Source organism: Nyctereutes procyonoides, unplaced genomic scaffold, assembly GCF_905146905.1.
Source record: "Nyctereutes procyonoides isolate TBG_1078 unplaced genomic scaffold, NYPRO_anot_genome, whole genome shotgun sequence".
NCBI lineage: Eukaryota > Metazoa > Chordata > Mammalia > Carnivora > Canidae > Nyctereutes > Nyctereutes procyonoides.
Genome location: NW_026575052.1, coordinates 28,176,001 through 28,196,161, shown reverse-complemented (window position 1 = coordinate 28,196,161; position 20,161 = coordinate 28,176,001). Strand labels below are relative to the sequence as shown.

The following is a 20,161-nucleotide window of genomic DNA, read 5'->3' as shown; positions in this document are numbered from 1 at the left end:
ATTTTATTCATTTATTTGACAGAGACAGAGAACAAGCAGAGGGAGGGGCAGGCAGTGAAAGTGAAGCAAGCCTCTGGCCAAGCAGGAGCCCAATGCAGGGCTCGATCCCAGAATCCTGGGATCACGACCTGAGAAGGCAGACACGACCTGAGAAGGCAGACACGTAACTGAACGAGCCACCCAGGCACCCCTCAACTTCTCCTTTTATAGGTATGGAAACTAAAACTAAAAAACATGAGAAACCTGTTTTATATATTTATACATACAGGGGGAAAAAATGAGAGAATAGTATCCTAATGTCAATGTCTCTATTGACCAGAGTAACAATTATTAAAGTTTTGCCATATTGTTTTCATTTAGGGAGAATTAAATAAAACCTTGTAGATACTGTTGATGTTCCCTTTGGACCCCTCCCTAATCCCATTCGCCTTTCTCCTTTTCTCCCCAGAGATAACTGTGTTCCTGAAGTTGGTGTATATCCTTCCTGTCTACAATTTCAAACTCAGACCTATGTCCATAAACTCTGTAAAGTGCTATTTAGTTTTTTTTTTCTTTCAGCCATGTGCCCAGGATAGTTCTATTTTTAATTTTTTGAGGAAACTCCATATGGTTTTACACAGTGTCTGCACTAGTTTGCACTGCCACAAACAGTGCAAGTGGGTTGCTTTTTCTCCACACCCTTGCCAACACTTATTTCTTGAGTTTTTTATTTTAGCGATTCTGACAGGTATAAGGTGGTTATCTCATTGTAGTTTTTTTTTTTTTTTTTAAGATTTTATTTATTTGGGGATCCCTGGGTGGCTCAGCGGTTTGGCACCTGCCTTTAGCCCAGGGCACTATCCTGGTGTCCCGGGATCGAGTCCCACGTTGGGCTCCTGGCATGGAGCCTGCTTCTCCCTCTTCCTGTATCTCTGCCTCTCTCTATGTCTATCATAAATAAATAAATCTTAAAAAAAAAAAGATTTTATTTATTTATTCATGAAAACCACAGAGAGATAAGGTCATCAAAGAATAGTAGACATCTAGCAGCCTCAAGGAACTACTAATTAAGTTGAAAGAGAAAACCAAATGTAAATCCAAGTTCTTCAAATATAATAAGCATTGTACAAAACAGGAAGAGCAAGAAACAGAAAATGGAGATCCCACATAGTCTAAAATTTTCTATTTTCAGTATATTCCTTTATTTTCACACTTCAAAGAGTGTTATTCACAAAATGATACAAGTGAGATCAATAAAACATTATCAGGCAATATCCTACCTACACTAAAGGATAAATGGCATTAAAACTCACTTAGATTTTATCCAAAAATAGACATGCACCTGTAATTCATTTGGTATTCAACTTATCATTAGAATTAGAAAAGAGGTGTTTTTTTTTAAATTTTATTTATTTATTTGAGAGACAGCAGAAGCAGTGGGGAGGGGCAGAGAGAGAAACAGATTCCCCACTGAGCAGGAGGCCCGACTGACGTGGGGCTCAATCCCAGGACTCTGAGATCATGACCTGATCAAAGGCAGCTGCCCAATGGAGCCACTCAGGCACCCAGAAGAGTAAGTAATCAGAGATTCTGCCTATAGTGAGTGTGTTTACATTCCTTCCCAAATTCAATAAAGCCATAATTAGACTTTAAGGAAAAGGTCATTTTCAGATAATCCAGCTGTACACAGGGGTCATTCCATTCTCATGTAGGGGTCTCCCCAGCAATTACGATTCAAGATTGACATGCCATGCCCGTTCTTGTCTTCTGGATTTCTGATATTAAAATGAGGGAGCAAACTTGAACAAAAATATATTTTCAGTGGAAATAAACATCTCCAATTAGAATAAAATCAATGGTAAATTATATTTTATGAAATATACTATATATACATATACATACAATAGATACAATACACATATTTTATGAAATATTAGATACTGGTTCTGGTTGTTGCACAGCTATGAATATAGTAAAAACCGCTGAATTATACCCTTTAATAGAGTGAATTTTATGGCATGTGAATTATATTTCAACTTTTTAAAAAAACCACCACACCTCCAAAAAGCCATATACATGAGATAAGGACACATTTGCAAAATGAAGCCCTACAGACCCAAAGAATTCAAATTTAGTTAACAATGACATATGCACATTTACAATATTCTGCAGAAACAACTCAGGAGTGACGCGGAGACAAGTTTAATAAATGTTTTAACTTAATTTACCTGTGTACATGAGAGAGGAGAGAGGATACCGCAAGCCAAGTGCATCTTCTGTAAAGGAATCAACAAAGTCCTCCAGCATATGAAGTCCAAAATCTTTGCCTCGATATTTCTTTCTTACAAACATTGTATCAAGAACTGGCAGTTGGTAGCTTTGGGTAAGAAATGAGGCACATATGCTTCCTGCAGTCATAAGAACAGAAACCCAACAATTTTTCACATTAAAAAGGCCATATATGTATCTATGTTTAAATAACGTGAGTTAAAATTTTTTTTCGTGAGTTAAAATTTTTAGTTAAAAAAACTAAAAATGGTTAGTTTTCCTACATCAAGAGTGTTAAAGAAATGTACCAATTTCATAACAGAAAATACTTCCCAGGTGCTATTACATCACAATGTATACATGTGATAATGAGAAAAGCAATGTATTTTATGTTTATCAACAGTATCATCTAATACAAATCACTATTACCATATTATGAACTATATACTAGAATATGTATGCATCACTGCCTACAGACTTGTACAACTTTAAAACTCATCAACTATTACGTTTTAAAACTGGAAGAGTATCTGATGACTGTATATAGTATATAATGCAAGAAGTATCTCATTACAACTTTAGTACCTGAACATCCATCTTCTCCCTTTTTACTAGAGAGTACACTTTCATTTTTATCTACTCCATGATGGCAAAGAAATGTATCGGTTCTCCAGATTTTTAAGGACTACAGATCAGGACTAAATGGAAACAAACATGTGTCTTAGAAATGGCTAAGTCAGCAATCTTTTTGCTGGGAATGTATTTTTTAAAATATCCTGTACACTTAAGGTTAAACAGAAGAAATAATGTAACTAAATATGTCTATTACACAGCTATAGTGATTTGTCTTTTTAAGAACACCTGATTTGTGTTCTGACCCTCCAATTAGATGTGTTAGCTTCTTTAACACATTTTTAAGACAGTATATAGGTTGTAGACATCATGGTGGGGCATCCCTCTCTCTATTAATTTGAGAGATAGTTCATAATTATCAGTCAATATTCTATTCTTTTTATGCCTCAAATTTAAAAAACCTATTAAAACAAATTTAAAAACCTATTAAACCTATTAAAACAAATTTAAAAAACCTGTCCTCAGATCATTCATATGATTTCAGGTAATTCTGATAATGTAGTTTAAGGAAGACATAAAATTTCAGGTAACAAACATCTCACAAATTGACTTTCACCAATCATATCATTTGATGAATTTGTCAATATGACAAGATCTTTTTTAATTGAACCAAAATAATTTGAATTGTTTTTGATTAAATTGGAGAATTTCAGCAACTTTCAGCAATAGTTTCCAAGACCATCAATTAATTTAAGCTTAGAACAGGTAATTCTTATTGCTTAGATCCTAACTGGTGACATTCAGTTAAAAGGTTTTATATAATGGATATAGTTACCAATGCTATATACTTGAAATTTGATTTTAAAAAAGTAGATAATGTTATCACTACAAAAATCGAGAGAAAGAGAGAGAGAGAGAAAATGGTAACTATGTGCAACAGTATCTGTCAATTAGCTTGATTTTGGTGAGTATTTCACAATGTATACACATATCAAATCACCAAGTTGTACACCCTAAATATGTATCACTTTTGTCAATTTTACTCAATAAAACTGAAATATATAAACAAATTACTTGTAAGAGTCTAACAGTTTCACCAACATGTTACTATGACCCTAATTATTTTTTAATGCCTTGAAATCAGAGTTCCTTTCATAACTGCTAGTAGTGATGACAAAAATCAAGAGACACTACTTTATAAGCACTAATAGTTCAAAGGACAAAGCAAAAATGAGAAGTGCTGTCACTTCTCAATATAGAGTCTGATGATTTACTATGGTTGTTTTACTATTGTACACACTTCAGGTTCCTTACAAAAGTATAGTAATTATATGAAGGACATTTTCCACAAATTGATTATTTTTGTTTTCACACAAGCATTTCTTCTAACAGAGAAGAGGTAAATTCCAGAGTCTTATATTGTTAAAATGGTAAATTTATGGAACTAGTAGTATTCATAAGATTTAAAGTTCTTCTATTATTCATTTGTCATGTACATATTCATTGCAAAAAATGATGCTGATTCTCTTCCTTTACTTAAAAAGTTATATACACTTACCCTTGAACAACTTGGGAATTGGGGGCACTGACCCCCTGAGCAGCTGAAAATCCACATATAACTTCTGACTCCACAAAAACTTAACTACTAATAGCCTACTATTGACTGGAAGACTTACTGATACCAAACAACACATTTTTTTGTTGTTTATGTATCATATACTGTTATTCTCATCATACAGTAGGCTAGAGAAAATAAAATGTTATTTAAAAAGTCATAAGAGGTTTACCCGGGAAGGCTCAGTCATTTAAGCATCCTACTCTTGGTTTCAGCTCAGGTCATGATCTCAGGATCCTGGGATCAAGCCCTGCGTCAGCCTCCACACTCTGAGCTTGTCCCTTTTCCACCTCCTTTGCTCCTCCCCTGATTCATGCTCTAATAAATATATAAAATCTTTTTTAAAAATTTTGGAAAAGCAAGCCATAAGAAAAAATATGTTTAAAGTACTATACTATATTTATTGGAAAATAAAACCCACATATAGTAGACCCATGGAGTTCAAACCTGTGTTGTGCAAGGGGCAACTATACTTTGTAAATGTTCTATCAGGGGATCCCTGGGTGGCTCAGCAGTTGAGCGCCCGCCTTTGGCCCAGGGCATGATCCTGAAGACCCAGGATAGAGTCCCATGTCAGACTCCCACATGGAGCCTGCTTCTCCCTCTGCCTGTGTCTCTGCCTCTGTCTCTCATGAATAAATAAATGAAATCTTAAAAAAAAAAAAAAAGAATGGAAAAGCCCATATAAATGTAACAAAAATCACACGATTAGTTGAATAGAGAAAAAACATTTGACAAAATCCAACACCTTTCATGATAAAAATTCTCAATGTCCTAAACCTGAATAAAGGGACCTACAAAAAACCCACAGCTAACAGCACACTTAATGGTGAAAGACTGGATGATTCCTCCTAAGATCAGGAACAAAACAAAACTGTTCACTGTCACTGCTTCTATTTAACACTGTACTAGAGGTTCTAACTAGGCAAAAAAGGAGATAAAGCGCAGCAAGACTAAAAAGAAAGAAGTAAACTACATTTATCAATGACATAATTTTATACAGAGAAAATCTTAAAGAATTCACTGAAATTGTTAAAACTGATAAAAGTTCAGCAGTTCAACAAGGCTGCAGGATGCAAGATCAATATACAAAAACCAATCGTATTTCTATACACCAGCAATGAACAATTTTTTAAAAAGATTTTATTTATTTATTTGAGAGAGAAAGAGCACAAGCAAGGGAAGGGGCAGAGGGAGATGCTTAACCGATTGAGCCATTCAGGTGCCCCAGCAATGAATAATTTGGAGATGAAATTAAGGAAAACAATTCCAGGGGCAATTGAGTGGCTCAGTCAGTTGAACATCTGAATCCTGATTTTGTCTCAGGTCATGAGATCAAGCCCCACATCGGGTTCCATGTTCAGCACAGATTCTCTTTTTCCCTCCCACTCACGTGCACTCTCTCTCTCTAAAATAAATAAAATCTTTAGAAAAAAAGAAAATTCCATTTATCACAGCATTAACAAATAAAATTCTTACGGTTAAATTTAAGAAATGCAAAGCTTGTATACATACTAAAACTACAAATACTGTTCAAAGAAATTTAAGAACATCTAAATAAATGGAAAGACATCATGTTCATGAATCAGAAGATCAATATGTTCCACAAATTGACCTGAAGATTCAAAATTCTCAGCTAAATCTTTTTACAGAAATTGACTAAATTAAACACAATTTAGTCGCATTGTGATTAAATGCGAACGCCCACAAAAAGCCAAAACAATCATGAAGAAAAAGTTGGAGGACTTGTATTTACCATCTTAAAGCTTACAAAGCTCCACTAATCAAGACAGTATGGTACTGGCACAAGAATAGACACAAAAATCAATGGAGAAGAACCAAGAGTCCAGAAACAAAACCTGGTATTCATGGTTAACTGATTCTGGTAGGGGTTCCAAGGCAATTCTATGGAAAAAGAACAGTCTTTTCATTGAATAGTTCTGAGACAACATGATATTCACCTCGGCAAAAAATAAAATAAAAAAATAAAAAAGTTGGACTCCCTTCCTCATACCATATACACAGATTAACTGCCAATGAATCATCAATCTAAATGTAAGACCTAAAGCTATAAAATTCTTGGAAGGAACATAGCAGTAAACGTTTATCACCTTGGATTAAACAGAGCTTTCATACATAAATACCAAAAGCAAGAAAAAAAATTGGATTTCATCAAAATTTTAATATTCTGTGCTTCAAAGGACACCATCAAGATAGTGAGAAGACAACCCACAAAATAGGAGAAAATATTTCCAAATTATATGTCCAGTAAGAGACTTGTATCTAAAATATATAAAAAATGGGATCCCTGGGTGGCACAGCGGTTTGGCGCCTGCCTTTGGCCCAGGGCATGATCCTGGAGACCCCGGATCGAATCCCACGTCAGGCTCCCGGTGCATGGAGCCTGCTTCTCCCTCTGCCTGTGTCTCTGCCTCTCTCTCTCTCTGTGTGTGACTATAATAAATAAAAACTAAAAAATAAAATAAAATAAAATATATAAAAAATGTTTATAACTCAATAATAAAATAACAAAATCCAATCTTAGAATGGGCAACGGATTTAAATACTTATTTTTTCAAAGAAGACATACAAATGGCCAACAGGTATGTAAAAAACTGTTCAATGTCACCCATCAGTGAGGATATACAAGTCAAAGCAACAAAGGATGCCTTCAAACCTGTAAGGATGACTACTACCAAAACAAAACAAACCAAAAACCCAAAGACAACAATTGTTAGTGAGAATATGGAAAATTGGAACCCTTGTACATTGTTGATGGGAATACAAAATGGTATAGCCACTATGGAAAAACGGTTTAGAAGTTCCTCAAAAACTAAAAAATAGAACTACCATATCATCCAGCAGTCCCATTTCTGGGTATCCAAGAATTGAAATCAGGATCCCAGACCTCAGCAATCAGTGTTCACTGCAACACTATTCACAATATCCAAGAGGTTATGACAACCTAAATGTCTACTGATGGATGAATAAAGAAAATTGTGGTATATACATACAATGGAATAATATTCAGTCTTTTAAAAAATAAATCTTGTGATACATGACAACATGGATGATGAAGACATGCTAAGTAAAATAAGTCAGCCACAGAATACTATAACAAATACTATATGACTCCAACTATTTAAGTTATCTAAAATAGTCAAACTCAAAGAAGCACAGAACAGAACCATGGTCACCAAGGGCAGGGGAGATGGAAATGGGAAGTTGCCAATCAATGGGAATTTCAATTAAAGCTTCATTAATGCAAGATTAGTAAATTCTATGGATATTCTGTAACATTATTCCTATAGTTGACAATAGTGTATTCTACACTTAAAACTTTGTTAAGAGTAGATCTTTTGTTACCTGTTCTTAAACCATTAAAGTAAACATTAGAAGAAAAAAAAGATAAAGATTTATCTTTAAAGATAAATAATCCAGACAGAACATAGTAGATTAGTGGTTCCTAGGGATCGTGGGGTAAGGAAAATAAGTGACTGCTAATGGTCACAGGGATTCTTTTTGAGGTGATGAAAATGTTTTGGAATTTGTGCTGATGCTTGTACAACTTTCTAAATATGCAAAAAAATCACTTTATAATAGAGTGAATTTTATGATATGTGAATCTTGAAATAACTAAAATGAGTGAAAGAACCCAGGCTAACACAAAAATATATATACTGAAATGATCATAAAATTCCAGAAAAAGCAAGCTAATCTATAATAATAGACTGCAGATAAGTGTTTGCTTGGCAATTCATAGTGGGAGGAGGGATGATTACAAAGAAACACAAATTTTGGGGGATAATGGGTATGTTTATTATTTTGATTATGGTAATAATTTCACAGCTATAAACATATATAAAATATAACAAATTGTAAATTTTAAATATGGGCAATTTTTTAATGTCAGTTACAATAAAGTGGGGAGGGGAGTAAAAAAAAAAAAAAAAGGCAAAGGATCTAAATAGACATTTTAAAAGGAGACATATAAATGGCCAATACTACATGAAAAGATGTTCCACATCCTTAGACATTAAGGAAATGCAACTGAAAATGACAATGCCCTGACACTTCACATCTACTATACTGTCCAAAATCAAAAAGATAAATAAAAACAAGAGCTGGTAAGGATGTGGAGAAACTGCACATTGCTGATGGGAATGAAAAATGGTGCAGTCACTTTGGAAAATCATTTGGTGGCCCCTCTAAAGGCTAAAATTAAGAGTTACTATATGACCCTGCAACTCCACTCTTTGGTGTATACTCAAGAGACATAAAAACATATCTACACAAAAACCTGCACACAAATGTTCACAGCAGCCTTATTCATAACAGTCAGAAAGTAGAAACAATTCCAAAGTCCAACAAATGATGAAAGACAATATTAATATTGGTACATCAGGGATCCCTGGGTGGTGCAGCGGTTTGGCGCCTGCCTTTGGCCCAGGGCGCGATCCTGGAGACCCGGGATCGAATCCCACATCGGGCTCCCGGTGCATGGAGCCAGCTTCTCCCTCTGCCTATGTCTCTGCCTCTCTCTCTCTCTCTGTGTGACTATCATAAAAAAAAAAAAAAATATATTGGTACATCATAAAAGGCATGTTATTTGGCCAAAAAAAGGAATGAAGTGGTAATGACATGCTGTAACATGGATGAAGTTTGAAAATAGTACTCTAAGGCAAAGAAACTACTGTGTCTGATTATATATAATATGTATGATTCTATCTGTATGTCCAGAAAGGACAAATCTACAGAGACAGAAATCTATAGAGGCAAGTTTCTGGTTGCCTAGAGCCAGGTGCTGAGAGCTGAAAGTGACTGCCAATGAGTATATGGTTTCCTTTTGGGGATGATCACAGTGATCTAAAATTGGTTATGATGACAGTCGTACAATTTGGTGACTCTATTAAAAAAAAATCAAATTGTATAATTTACATGGGTGAATAGTATGAAATGTAAATACTACCTCCAAAAGCCATTAAAATTTTAAAAAGAACAGGGGCACCTGGGTGGCTCAGTCGAGTTAATAGCCAACTCTTGGTTACAGCTCAGGCCATGATCTCAGGGTGGTGAGATGGAGTCCTGCATTGAGCTCGGCACTAATCCGCACTAAATGGGGAGTCTGCTTGGGATCCCCCCTCCCTCCCTTGGCCCCTGCCTCCATGTATGCACTCACTCACTCTTTCAAACTGTTCTCGCTAAATCTTCAAAATATTTTAAAAATTTTTAAATACAACAAAACAAATTTATACATGTGATTCCATTAAACCATTTATAATCAGATTTTTCACAGATTCTCAACCAACCTGATCTTCCCTTATTGGACCAAGTTTTCAGTAAATCTCATCACTACTCACCCAGCTGCTTACAGCAAAAAGTCGAGAATTCATCCTTGACTCATTTCCTACATAGCTCATGTACAATCCATCAGAAGTCCTGCCTCAGTAGCTTCATAATTTATCTCAAATATGATTACTCCTATCTGTATCTCCCTTGTCTAAGCCACCATCACCTCTTACCTGCAAAAGTCTCTTAACTAACTAAACTCAATACCTGCACGCACCCTCTCCTGGTTTTGTTAGTTAAAAGAGAGTTAGTTACCAGTTTTAAAGGCAAATCAGATTGTGTTAACACCCACGTTCAAAACCCTTCAGTGAATTCTCATTACCCAAAGAATAAATTCAAACTCTTTCCTAGTCCTAGAACACCATTCAGGATATGGCCCTGCCCCTCTGCATCCCCATATCACACACTCCCTCTGTTGTTCTTTCTGAAACACCCTGAACTTGCTTCTGCCTCAGGGCTTCTGCATTGCAGTGCTTTGCCTCAAAATCTCTTCTCCCCAAGCTTCACATATCCCATCACCCCTAACTTCCCTCAGAGACGCTTACCCTGACCTTTCTATATAAAACAGTACCCCCCACACACATACCCATAAATTCTACTCTCTTACCTACTTCAGTTTTCTTTATAGCATTGTTTACCTGATTTATTGCCAACTCCTCCTCTAAAATCGAAGCTCCCTGAGGTGAGCCTACACAATTTTTATTACTAACTCTCCATTTCTCCTTCTTGCTCTTTCTCCTGCTCACTTTCTTCTGTTCTTCCTTCTCTATCTACATAGCATGTTTCAAAATAAAATTTTCACAGGAAAAAAAAATTTTTTTCACAGGACCATTCAGGATCTATTCAAATTCAAGAACAGATAACTCTGGGATCCCTGGGTGGCGCAGCGGTTTGGTGCCTGCCTTTGGCCCAGGGCGCGATCCTGGAGGCCCGGGATCGAATCCCGCGTCGGGCTCCCGGTGCATGGAGCCTGCTTCTCCCTCTGCCTGTGTCTCTGCCTCTCCCTCTCTCTCTGTGACTATCGTAAATAAATAAATAAAAAAAAAAACTTTAAAAAAAAAAAAAAAAAAAGAACAGATAACTCTGTCACACTTGAGTGACTTTCTCCCCTTGTGGAATCACCATTTCTTCACTGTCCACCAGGAATAGGTCTTCCCTCACCATCAATAAATACTGGTCTAACGCCTCACAGAGGCAACAACATTTGGCAGTCCCCATAGAACACATACATAAGGTGAATTCTAAACAAATAATGTGATTATAGCTACATGAGCTCTCGTTATATACCATCAGACAAGTATTCTCACCACAGTCTTGATGCTTTCTAAATCAGTTAGTCACGTCAGCTGTCATTAGCAAACCAATACGAAAAGCTTAACATAAGAAAATACTCTTTTTTTCCTAACAGTCCCACATAGGTATTCCTGCACAGTGAATGTACAGTCATCCAAGAATTGTTTCAGTTACCTGTTTTTGCTCAACAAACCATCCCAAAATGTACTGATTGAAAACAAAATCTTTCATTTTTTATCACAACTTTCATATGGTATCATATGGGTAACTGGAACAGCCAAACATCCAAATGGCTTCACTCCTGTAAGGTAGTTTGTATTGGCTGCTGACCGGAAGCGCAGCCGGGCTCGCCACTGGGAACCTCAGTTCTCCTGACTGCAGCTGTCTGGGCTTCCTCACCACACCGCAGCCTTGAAGTAGTCATATTTCTTACAGAGTAACTTAGCTTCTAACTGCGCCAAAGTACAAACTTCCATGCTTTCCTAAGGTTTAGCACAGTGTCGCTTGTGCTGCATTCTACTGGTAAACCATGTCACAGGCCCAGCCCAATACAAGCAGACTACGCAAGCACAGAAATACTGGAAACATGTTCACTGGGGGCCACCAAAGTAACAGGCACTCAGGTTCCTTCCATCTTGTGGTTTCCCATCCCCCAGATCTTCAAAATCCTTTGCATTCAGCAGACAGATGAAGAAAAAGAATGAATCTTAACCGCTTTGATCCAACATCAAACATACCATTTTTCATGATTTTAGGAACAACTAGTCACACAGCCCCATTTAGCTGTGAAAGTGAGTGGAAAACAGAATCCCTGACTGGGTAGCTACTGGCCAGTGACTAGAATATAGAATATTAAGCACAAATATTTGGTGAACAGTTGGCAGCCTCAGCTAACTTTGCCCTTTCATTTATCCGCCAGTAGATTAACATTTCCTTTTTAACTGTCAGGAAGTCAATGAGCACTTCTCAGCAGACAGCACCTTCTGCTGTCAGACTCCCTCCACAGTTATATTTGGTTATCTCAGGCTGTTTCCAGTAACTTATATCTTCACACCAAAATTCATAAACACACTCACTTTATATAAAAGTTTTGACTAAAAAAAATAAAAAAAATAAAAAAAAGTTTTGACTGATGTCATCTACATTTTAAAATTACACTGATTTCTGAGACACCTGGCTGACTCGGTGGAGCATTCAACTCTTGATCTTGAGGTTGTGAGTTCAAGCCCCACGTTGAATGCGGAGATTACTTAGAAATAAAATAATAAAAATCACAAATAAATAAATAAATAAATTACACTGACTTTTGTCAAAACCCACACCTCCCCCATGTGACTGAACTTCATTTCTCTATGATCCACACACAGACGCTTTCTGATCCCTATAAATGACCACTCTGAAATTGTTTAACTGATCTTTCTGGTATTTACTTCCATATCTCTAAACATCTCACTACTTTTCTCAATTGTTTCCATTTTAGGCATCAGCAACCACCTTCCCAGTAGAGCAGATGAGAATTTAGCTCTTACATACATTCGTCCACTCCAGTCCCAGTTCCACAGAACCACACTTCCTTAGTGCCCTGCGGGCATCGTTTCACTTCCAGGGTGCAGGACTCACATGGAGGAATCTAGTCATTCTGATTCTTGATCCTCTGTACAAATACTTCTCTCATTCTCTGGAGACTTAAAGTCTTCTCTCTATCCCAGATTTCTGAAATTTCACAATAATCTATCCCAATCCATTCTGACAGATGCTTAATGGGCTATTTTAATGTAGAAATGCATGTTCTATAGTTCTGAGAATTTTTCTCGAATTTTCATTGATAATTTCTTCCCCTCTGGTTTCTTTGTTCTCTCATAAAACATCTATTATTCAGGCCATTCCTGTAATTTTCTTACATATTTTCCATCATTTAGGGTTTGGTTTTTGTTGCTCTTCTTTATGATGAATTTCCTAAACTTTATCTTCCATACATTGAATTGTGAATTTCCAAGAGCTCTACATTCTTTAATGAATTTAATGAATCTTGTCCTCATTTCATCAGTGTAAGGACTACTCTTACTTTCCAAAACTAAGTCTTGTTTTTCATTGCCTCTTCCAAATTGCTTTAATTCTCTTTTGTTCTGGTCTCCATAATTCATACCAGCGGCTTTCCCTAACTAAGCTGTTTGTTCATTGTTATGAATGAGACATTTAAAAGCTGATTAGATGTTCTGCATGCATGGCGGCGACTGCCAACAATGAACTTCATGGAAGGGTGATCTGACTGGGACCTTTCCTAGGCAAACCACTTATATTGGTATTTATGGAATTTTTCTCTCTTGACCAATTCAAATTCCTCAAAGGAAACATTTTTGCTCATGTTGTAACCTCTAAATAATTTGGGAATACCCTGTATTCACACATCTCTGGTAACATCTAAAATTTTCACCTTAAATTTCAATAATTTCAAGGATGGAATTTCTGGCATATTATCAATATTAACTTTTAAGAAACTATTATAAAATTATAGACATATAGAAAAGTCACAGGGATCCCTGGGTGGCGCATCGGTTTAGCGCCTGCCTTTGGCCCAGGGCGTGATCCTGGAGACCCGGGATCGAATCCCACGTCGGGCTCCCGGTGCATGGAGCCAGCTTCTCCCTCTGCCTATGTCTCTGCCTCTCTCCCTCTCTCTCTCTGTGACTATCATAAATAAATAAAAATTTAAAAAAAAAAAAAAAAAAAAAGAAAAGTCACAAAAATATACAGTCTCATATACCCTTCATCCAGCTTCCCTAATGTTAACATCTTATAACATCAAAGTATTATCATCAAAACCAGGAAATGAATACTGACAAGATACTATTGACTAGCAATCTTATTCAAAATTCACCACTTTTGCCACTAATGCCTTTTTTCTGTTTTAGAATCCAATCCAGGATTCCATACTCGATTTACTGTAATATCTCTTTAATTCTGGTCTTTGATAATTACTCCATCTTTCTTGTCTTTCATGATTTTTGACACTTTAGAGATTACTGATCAGTTATTTTGTAGAACAACCTTCAGTTTGGCTTTGTCTAACATCCTCTCATTATAAAATTAAGGTTATGTGTCTTAAGCAAACAAGAAATGATGTTTTGCCCTTCTCAGTACATGATAGATCAGAAGTCCATGGTATTGCTAGGTCTTATTTCTGGTGATATTAACCATGATCTATTAGTTAACATGGTGTCTGCCATGATGCTTTATGTAAATTTACTATTTTTCCCTTTTCAATTAACAAGTAATATTAAAGATAAACAAAATTACATCACCCTTCTAAATGTATCACATGGACCCTAGAAAGTATTTAGGGTCAAAATTTAATAACCTTCATCAACCATTCATTGAACATCTATTCCTTAACTACCAAACTAAGCAATCCTTAACACTCAAAAATGTTACCATGTTCCTTTTTCTTGAACTTCTATTGTATTTTTTCTACAAAAGGTTATCCTGATGTAACATATTTTTATACTTGGATTACATACCTATTATCCAGCTGTTGTTCACTGCAAAAACATACCTCTACATAAATATTTTTTAAATTTCTTGTGACCAAAGGGTTCTAATTATCAAACCAAAAGAAATTTTGGAATATCATTATCATTAACATTAGTACCCGATGGATCAAAACACAAGTGTATTATACACTGGGAAAATTAATTATTAGGCAAAAAACACAATGTCATTAAAAGTATATCTACAAAATAAAAGGAGCTTACTCATTTTTTTATGGTTTATGAATCCATGAATGAATATTACTTAATATGAGAAGGAGACAAGGTTCAGCATTAATCCTATTCCTTTTTTTTTTTTAAAGGTTTCATTTATTTATTCATGAGAGAGACACAGAGAGAGAGAAAGGCAGACACAGGCAGAGGGAGATGCAGCCTTCATGTAGGGAGCCTGATATGGGACTTGATCCCGGGACTCCAGGATCACACCCTGAACTGAAGGCAGACAGACCCTTAACCGCTAAGCCACCCAGGCATCCCCTACTCCTTTTTTTTTTTAAGACAAAAGTGCTTATTAATAACCACAGAAGGGGGATCCCTGGGTGGCGCAGCGGTTTGGCGCCTGCCTTTGGCCCAGGGCGCGATCCTGGAGACCCGGGATCGAATCCCACGTCGGGCTCCCGGTGCATGGAGCCTGCTTCTCCCTCTGCCTGTGTCTCTGCCTCTCTCTCCGTCTCTCTCTGTGTGACTATCATAAATAAATAAAAATTAAAAAAAAATAAAAAATAAAAAAATAACCACAGAAGGGACTGAAAACCTTTTGTTATAATGTTATTCAATTCTCTGAGCTCCCTTAGTTATATGCCAGATTTTGCATAACAATATACTGAAAAGAATGGTTTTTAATAATCTGACATCTATGTAACCCAAAACACACAAATAAACTCTAAGTCCCCCACAGTAAACTCTCTATTTCAGGCTAAAAAGAATTTATATAGTTTCTTAAATTTCATTGTACTGTAATATGATTTGACTTCATATACAGTCTCCTCTTATATATCAAAACTATTTTTATAACCCAACAAATGTCCCAATATAATGATTTGCTATTTAATTTAAAAATCATAAACATAAGTGATATAAGGCTACAAATTTGTTTAATCAAGATTTAATCTTTTTGCTAATGGTACAGGTTTTTTTTCCTGATAGGTATATTAGCAATATATCTATCACAAAGTGTTTAAGTATTTGTTTTGGACAGTTTTTCCAAAATGTTGTACATCTGAGTTTCCTTTAAAAAGAATACTTCCAGACTGAATTAAATGGTTACTAAGTCAGGACGCCTGGGTGGCTCAACAGTTGAGTGTCTGCCTTTGGCTCAAGGCATAATCCCAAGTACAGGGATTGAGTCCCACATCGGGCTCCCTGCATAGAGCCTGCCTCTCCCTCTGCCTATGTCTCTGCCTCTCTCTCTGTGTCTCTCATGAATAAATAAAATCTTTAAAAAAAATGGTTATTAATGCAAAGCCTAGTATAAGCACACCCAATTCCACTATTATCTGGTAGATGACAGAGCTTAAAGAGGGAAAGAACTGGGTAGCCGCGGTGGCTCAGCGGTTTAGTGCCGCCTTCAGCCCAGGGCGTGATCCTGGAGACCCGGGATCCAGTCCCACATCAGGCTCACTGCATGGAGCCTGCATCTCCCCCTGCCTGTCTCTCTGCCCCTCCCTCTCTCTCTCTCTCTCTCTCTCTCTCTCTCTCTCTGTGTGTGTGTGTCTCTCATGAATAAATAAATAAATAAAATCTTTAAAAAAAAAAAAGAGGGAAAGAACTAAAATAAATAGTAAGGAGGTAATCCAATTAGTAGAGAAGTATGGAAATGCTAAAAGTGGTAGACAAGTAGCATTTGAAAGCTCAAGGATATAAAATTTAATTTCCACAACAAGCAAAAATAGAGGTCAGGTTGTAAAGGAGAGAAGGAGCCACAAAAGCACATAAAAGGAGGCACACTCTTGGAATCAAGTACTGATTAGAAAACTGAAAAAGGAATATTATGCCCTTTAACTGTGTACTTTAAGCTCTAAATAAATTAGCATAAACTAGTATGTGCTCTAAATGTTTATGAGCTAGTTTCAAGTAGGAACTTTCCTGGAGGCAGTAAGTTTAAAAAAAAAAAAAAAATCTCCCAACTGCCATAGGAATAACCTTGTATAAAATAAAGCATAAAGTAATCAAAATATACCCTAACCCCAAAGTTATTAAACATTTTTAAAAACCCTAATGCCGGGGATCCCCGGGTGGCCCAGCAATTTAGCGCCATCTTCAGCCCAGGGCATGATCCTGGAGACCCAGGACGGAGTCCCACATCAGGCTCCCTGCATGGAGCCTGCTTCTCCCTCTGCCTGTGTCTCTGCCTCTCTCTCTCTCTCTCTCTCTCTCTCTCTCTCTCTCTCTCTCTCTGTGTGTGCATGTGTGTGTTTCTCATGAATGAAGTCTTAAAAAAAAACCCTGATGCCTTTTATGCAATGCTTCCATCCAACATTATTATTCTGCCCTTGTGTAATGATATTTTTCTGAAGTTACGTAAAGTATTGGTTCTATCTCAAATTTATACAAGAATAAAACAGTCTATTAAGGAGAACCAAAGTATTTATTAAAACAGCAAACCAGCTAGGATGCCTGGGTGGCTCAGTCAGTTGAGCATCCAGCTCTTGATTTCGGCTGAGGTCATGATCTCAGGGTTGTTAAGACTGAGCCCCATATCAGGCTCTGCACTCATCGGGGAGTCTGCTTGAGATTCTCTCTCTGCCCCTCTCTCCCGATTGTGCATTCTCCTTCTAAAATAAATAAATCTTTGAAAAAAAAAATAAAACAGCAAAGCAGTTTAAGCTACCGATCACAATTTTTTATTCCTGAGAAAAAGCAAACTTCTCACTGACTACATGAACTAATTCTTACCCTAAGTGTTGTCCTAATCATGTAATGAACCCATCAGTCACAACTGTCCTGCAAATCAACAGTGAATTTGGTATGATCTTTAGATGTGATCAAACCAAAAGGGATAAATTTGGAAGGCATGACTTGTGAAAAAGGCTGAAAATAATGTGAGTGTTCTCTATGAAAGGTCTTTTGCTCAAGGTACAGAAAAGGCCAACTTTTTTATGTGGTGGTTTTAAAGTGTAGGGTGAATGTGTGTACATGGACCAGGCACATTAGATCTTTCTGGCTCCAATACCTCTATAGAGGAGAAATGGCAGGAAAATAGGGAAGGCATGATGAAGTTGCACCCATCTTTTAGGAACAGGGTCTAGTTGGATCTTAGTATCCAAAAACCCAAACTTTAGAAGATTAAGGATTTCGAAGCTAGCTGAATTCTATAAATATATTGTTTTTTATGATAATCAGCAAACCTGCCTTTGATAAATCAGGCTGAATCAGCTATGTGAGGCAGACAAAGACAATACATTTTGTCCACGGGTAGATAGCAGTTTTAGAAGGAGACCGTAATAGTGATAGTAGCAGGAATCAACTACTTTAAATGAAGGGAAGGACATGGTAAGGAATCAAGATAGCCAAATATGAGGCTCAATGGACAACTCTCTTTGTACATACATGGAGAAATCCTACCCTCTGTCAAATGTTTATTTTTGTTTTGTTTTTCAAGACTTTCCTAACAAGCCTCATGTACACAGATAGGTAGACTCAAAGTACTCCCAAGAAATACTAAGTAAAGTCACCTCAATTTAAACTCTAAAGAGTCATTTGAAAGGATACTGACATAGTTGGGGTCTAAAAAGGAGGTTTCTATAATAGATACTTCAAGTAACTTTTAAGGACTCACCTGTAGGCTTAACTGAATAAAAACCAATGGCCTCTCCTTTCTTCCACAGAATCTTAGCGTAATCAGTACTGCTATGACACAGGAATGGTATCTCATGTCTCTCCATTTCCTGTTTTCTATAAATAATTCGATTCAGAACATACAGAACCACTCTCTCCCCAAGAGTTCTCACCTGGAAAGAGAGTCAGACACCAGGCACAACAGTTATGATACGCATCCATTCAGAGATGCCATCTACCTATTGCTTCCTGCTTCTACACCTCATACTAGCATTCAAAGCACTGGAAATACACTCAAAATGATTTCTTAAACCTTCCATCACACAGATGAGATGAATCATTCACAGCAATAACAATTCATATCTACAAACACATACTATGCATGGAATACTGCCTCTCAGCAAAATTCTAAAACAGGCAAATGAGTTTCTAATGTACCAATCCTCAGCATCTCTTCCTTAGCGCTCAAGTGTTTTCTTTCCTCTTCCAGTTGCCCAGATCCAGAGTTTCCCCCACCGTAAGTGCTGCTGCTCCCAACACCTCTACTGCTTCAACTCTTTTTCACCCCCATTCTAGCCTCAACAGTAAATTAAAAAAGAGCAGGGGGGGACCAAAAAAAGTTATGTTATCCTCGAAGACTTTGAGAACAATAACTTATTTGATGAGCAAGGCCATACTTATCTTCTTAGAAAAGGAATCTGAAAAAAAGAAAGAAAAGAAAAGAAAAGAAAAGAAAAGAAAAGAAAAGAAAAGAAAAGAAAAGAAGAGAAAAGAAAAGAAGAGAAAAGAAAAAAAAGAAAAAAGAAAAGAAAGAAAAGAAAGAAAAGAAAAGAAAGGAAAAGGAAGAAAGGAAAGGAAAGGAAAGGAAAGGAAAGGAAAGGAAAGGAAAGGAAAGGAAAGGAAAGGAAAGGAAAGGAAAGGAAAGGAAAGGAAAGGAAAGGAAAGGAAAGGAAAGGAAAGGAAAGGAAAGGAATCTGTCTCATCTTTTCCAGGTAAAATGTTCATTTAACAGTCATGTCTTGGGAATCTTAACTATAAGGAATACCCACTTCACCCCACATACATACCCACAGACCCTACAGTGGCACAGGAAAGTCTGATAAAAACAAACATGGGGCACTCACAGGATGGAGGTAGAGGCTCACTTCCTACATGCAGAGCCACATGGTCACCGGGACCCCCTCACCAACTTTCTGACATCAAAGGATGTGGTTTTCCTTAGACATCTTTTCACCACTCAAAACAAGAGTTCTATCCATAAAGTCTATTTCCCCTCAAGTCTCCTCAAGGAAAAACAAGAGTGCCCTCTAATTAAGTGAATGAAGAACAAAAAGTATTAACTATACACACACTACTCTCAAAAAATAAAACAACAAAACTACCTTAACCATACTACACACTAGGGGATACCAGATACCAAATACAAGAAATGACAAAGCTCACTAGCTTTCAAGGCAACCCATTCCTTCCTTGAACAGCTCTGACCACTATAAAATTCTTCTTCACTAGCTTTCAAGGCAACCCATTCCTTCCTTGAACAGCTCTGACCACTATAAAATTCTTCTTCATACTAAGCAGACTATAACCAAAAACTGTACTTTGAAGAAGCCAAGACATTCAACTAAAGGAAGAGACTGACTGAATGCAATGTGGGGTCCCCTCCCTTGAAACTGCTCCAGATCCTTAACGTCTCTCTTTCCACTGGGACTTGGCAGACATTAACAGATCCGAATGCTGAAGATATTGCTAAGACAATGGG

The 20,161-nt window shown here is 36.8% G+C and overlaps 1 protein-coding gene across 9 annotated transcripts in view; it reads right to left on the bottom strand.

The window, feature by feature from the left end:
* Positions 1 to 20,161, bottom strand: part of FAM169A (family with sequence similarity 169 member A) — a 62,093-nt gene that overhangs the window by 20,308 nt on the left and 21,624 nt on the right. For all 9 annotated transcript variants that reach the window (XM_055331446.1, XM_055331448.1, XM_055331447.1 and 6 more), the window contains 2 exons: positions 18,404 to 18,575; positions 2,208 to 2,387 (listed from right to left, as the gene is read on the bottom strand). In XM_055331446.1, the coding sequence (XP_055187421.1) occupies positions 2,208 to 2,387; positions 18,404 to 18,575 (352 nt within the window). The remainder of the gene's footprint in view (positions 1 to 2,207; positions 2,388 to 18,403; positions 18,576 to 20,161) is intronic.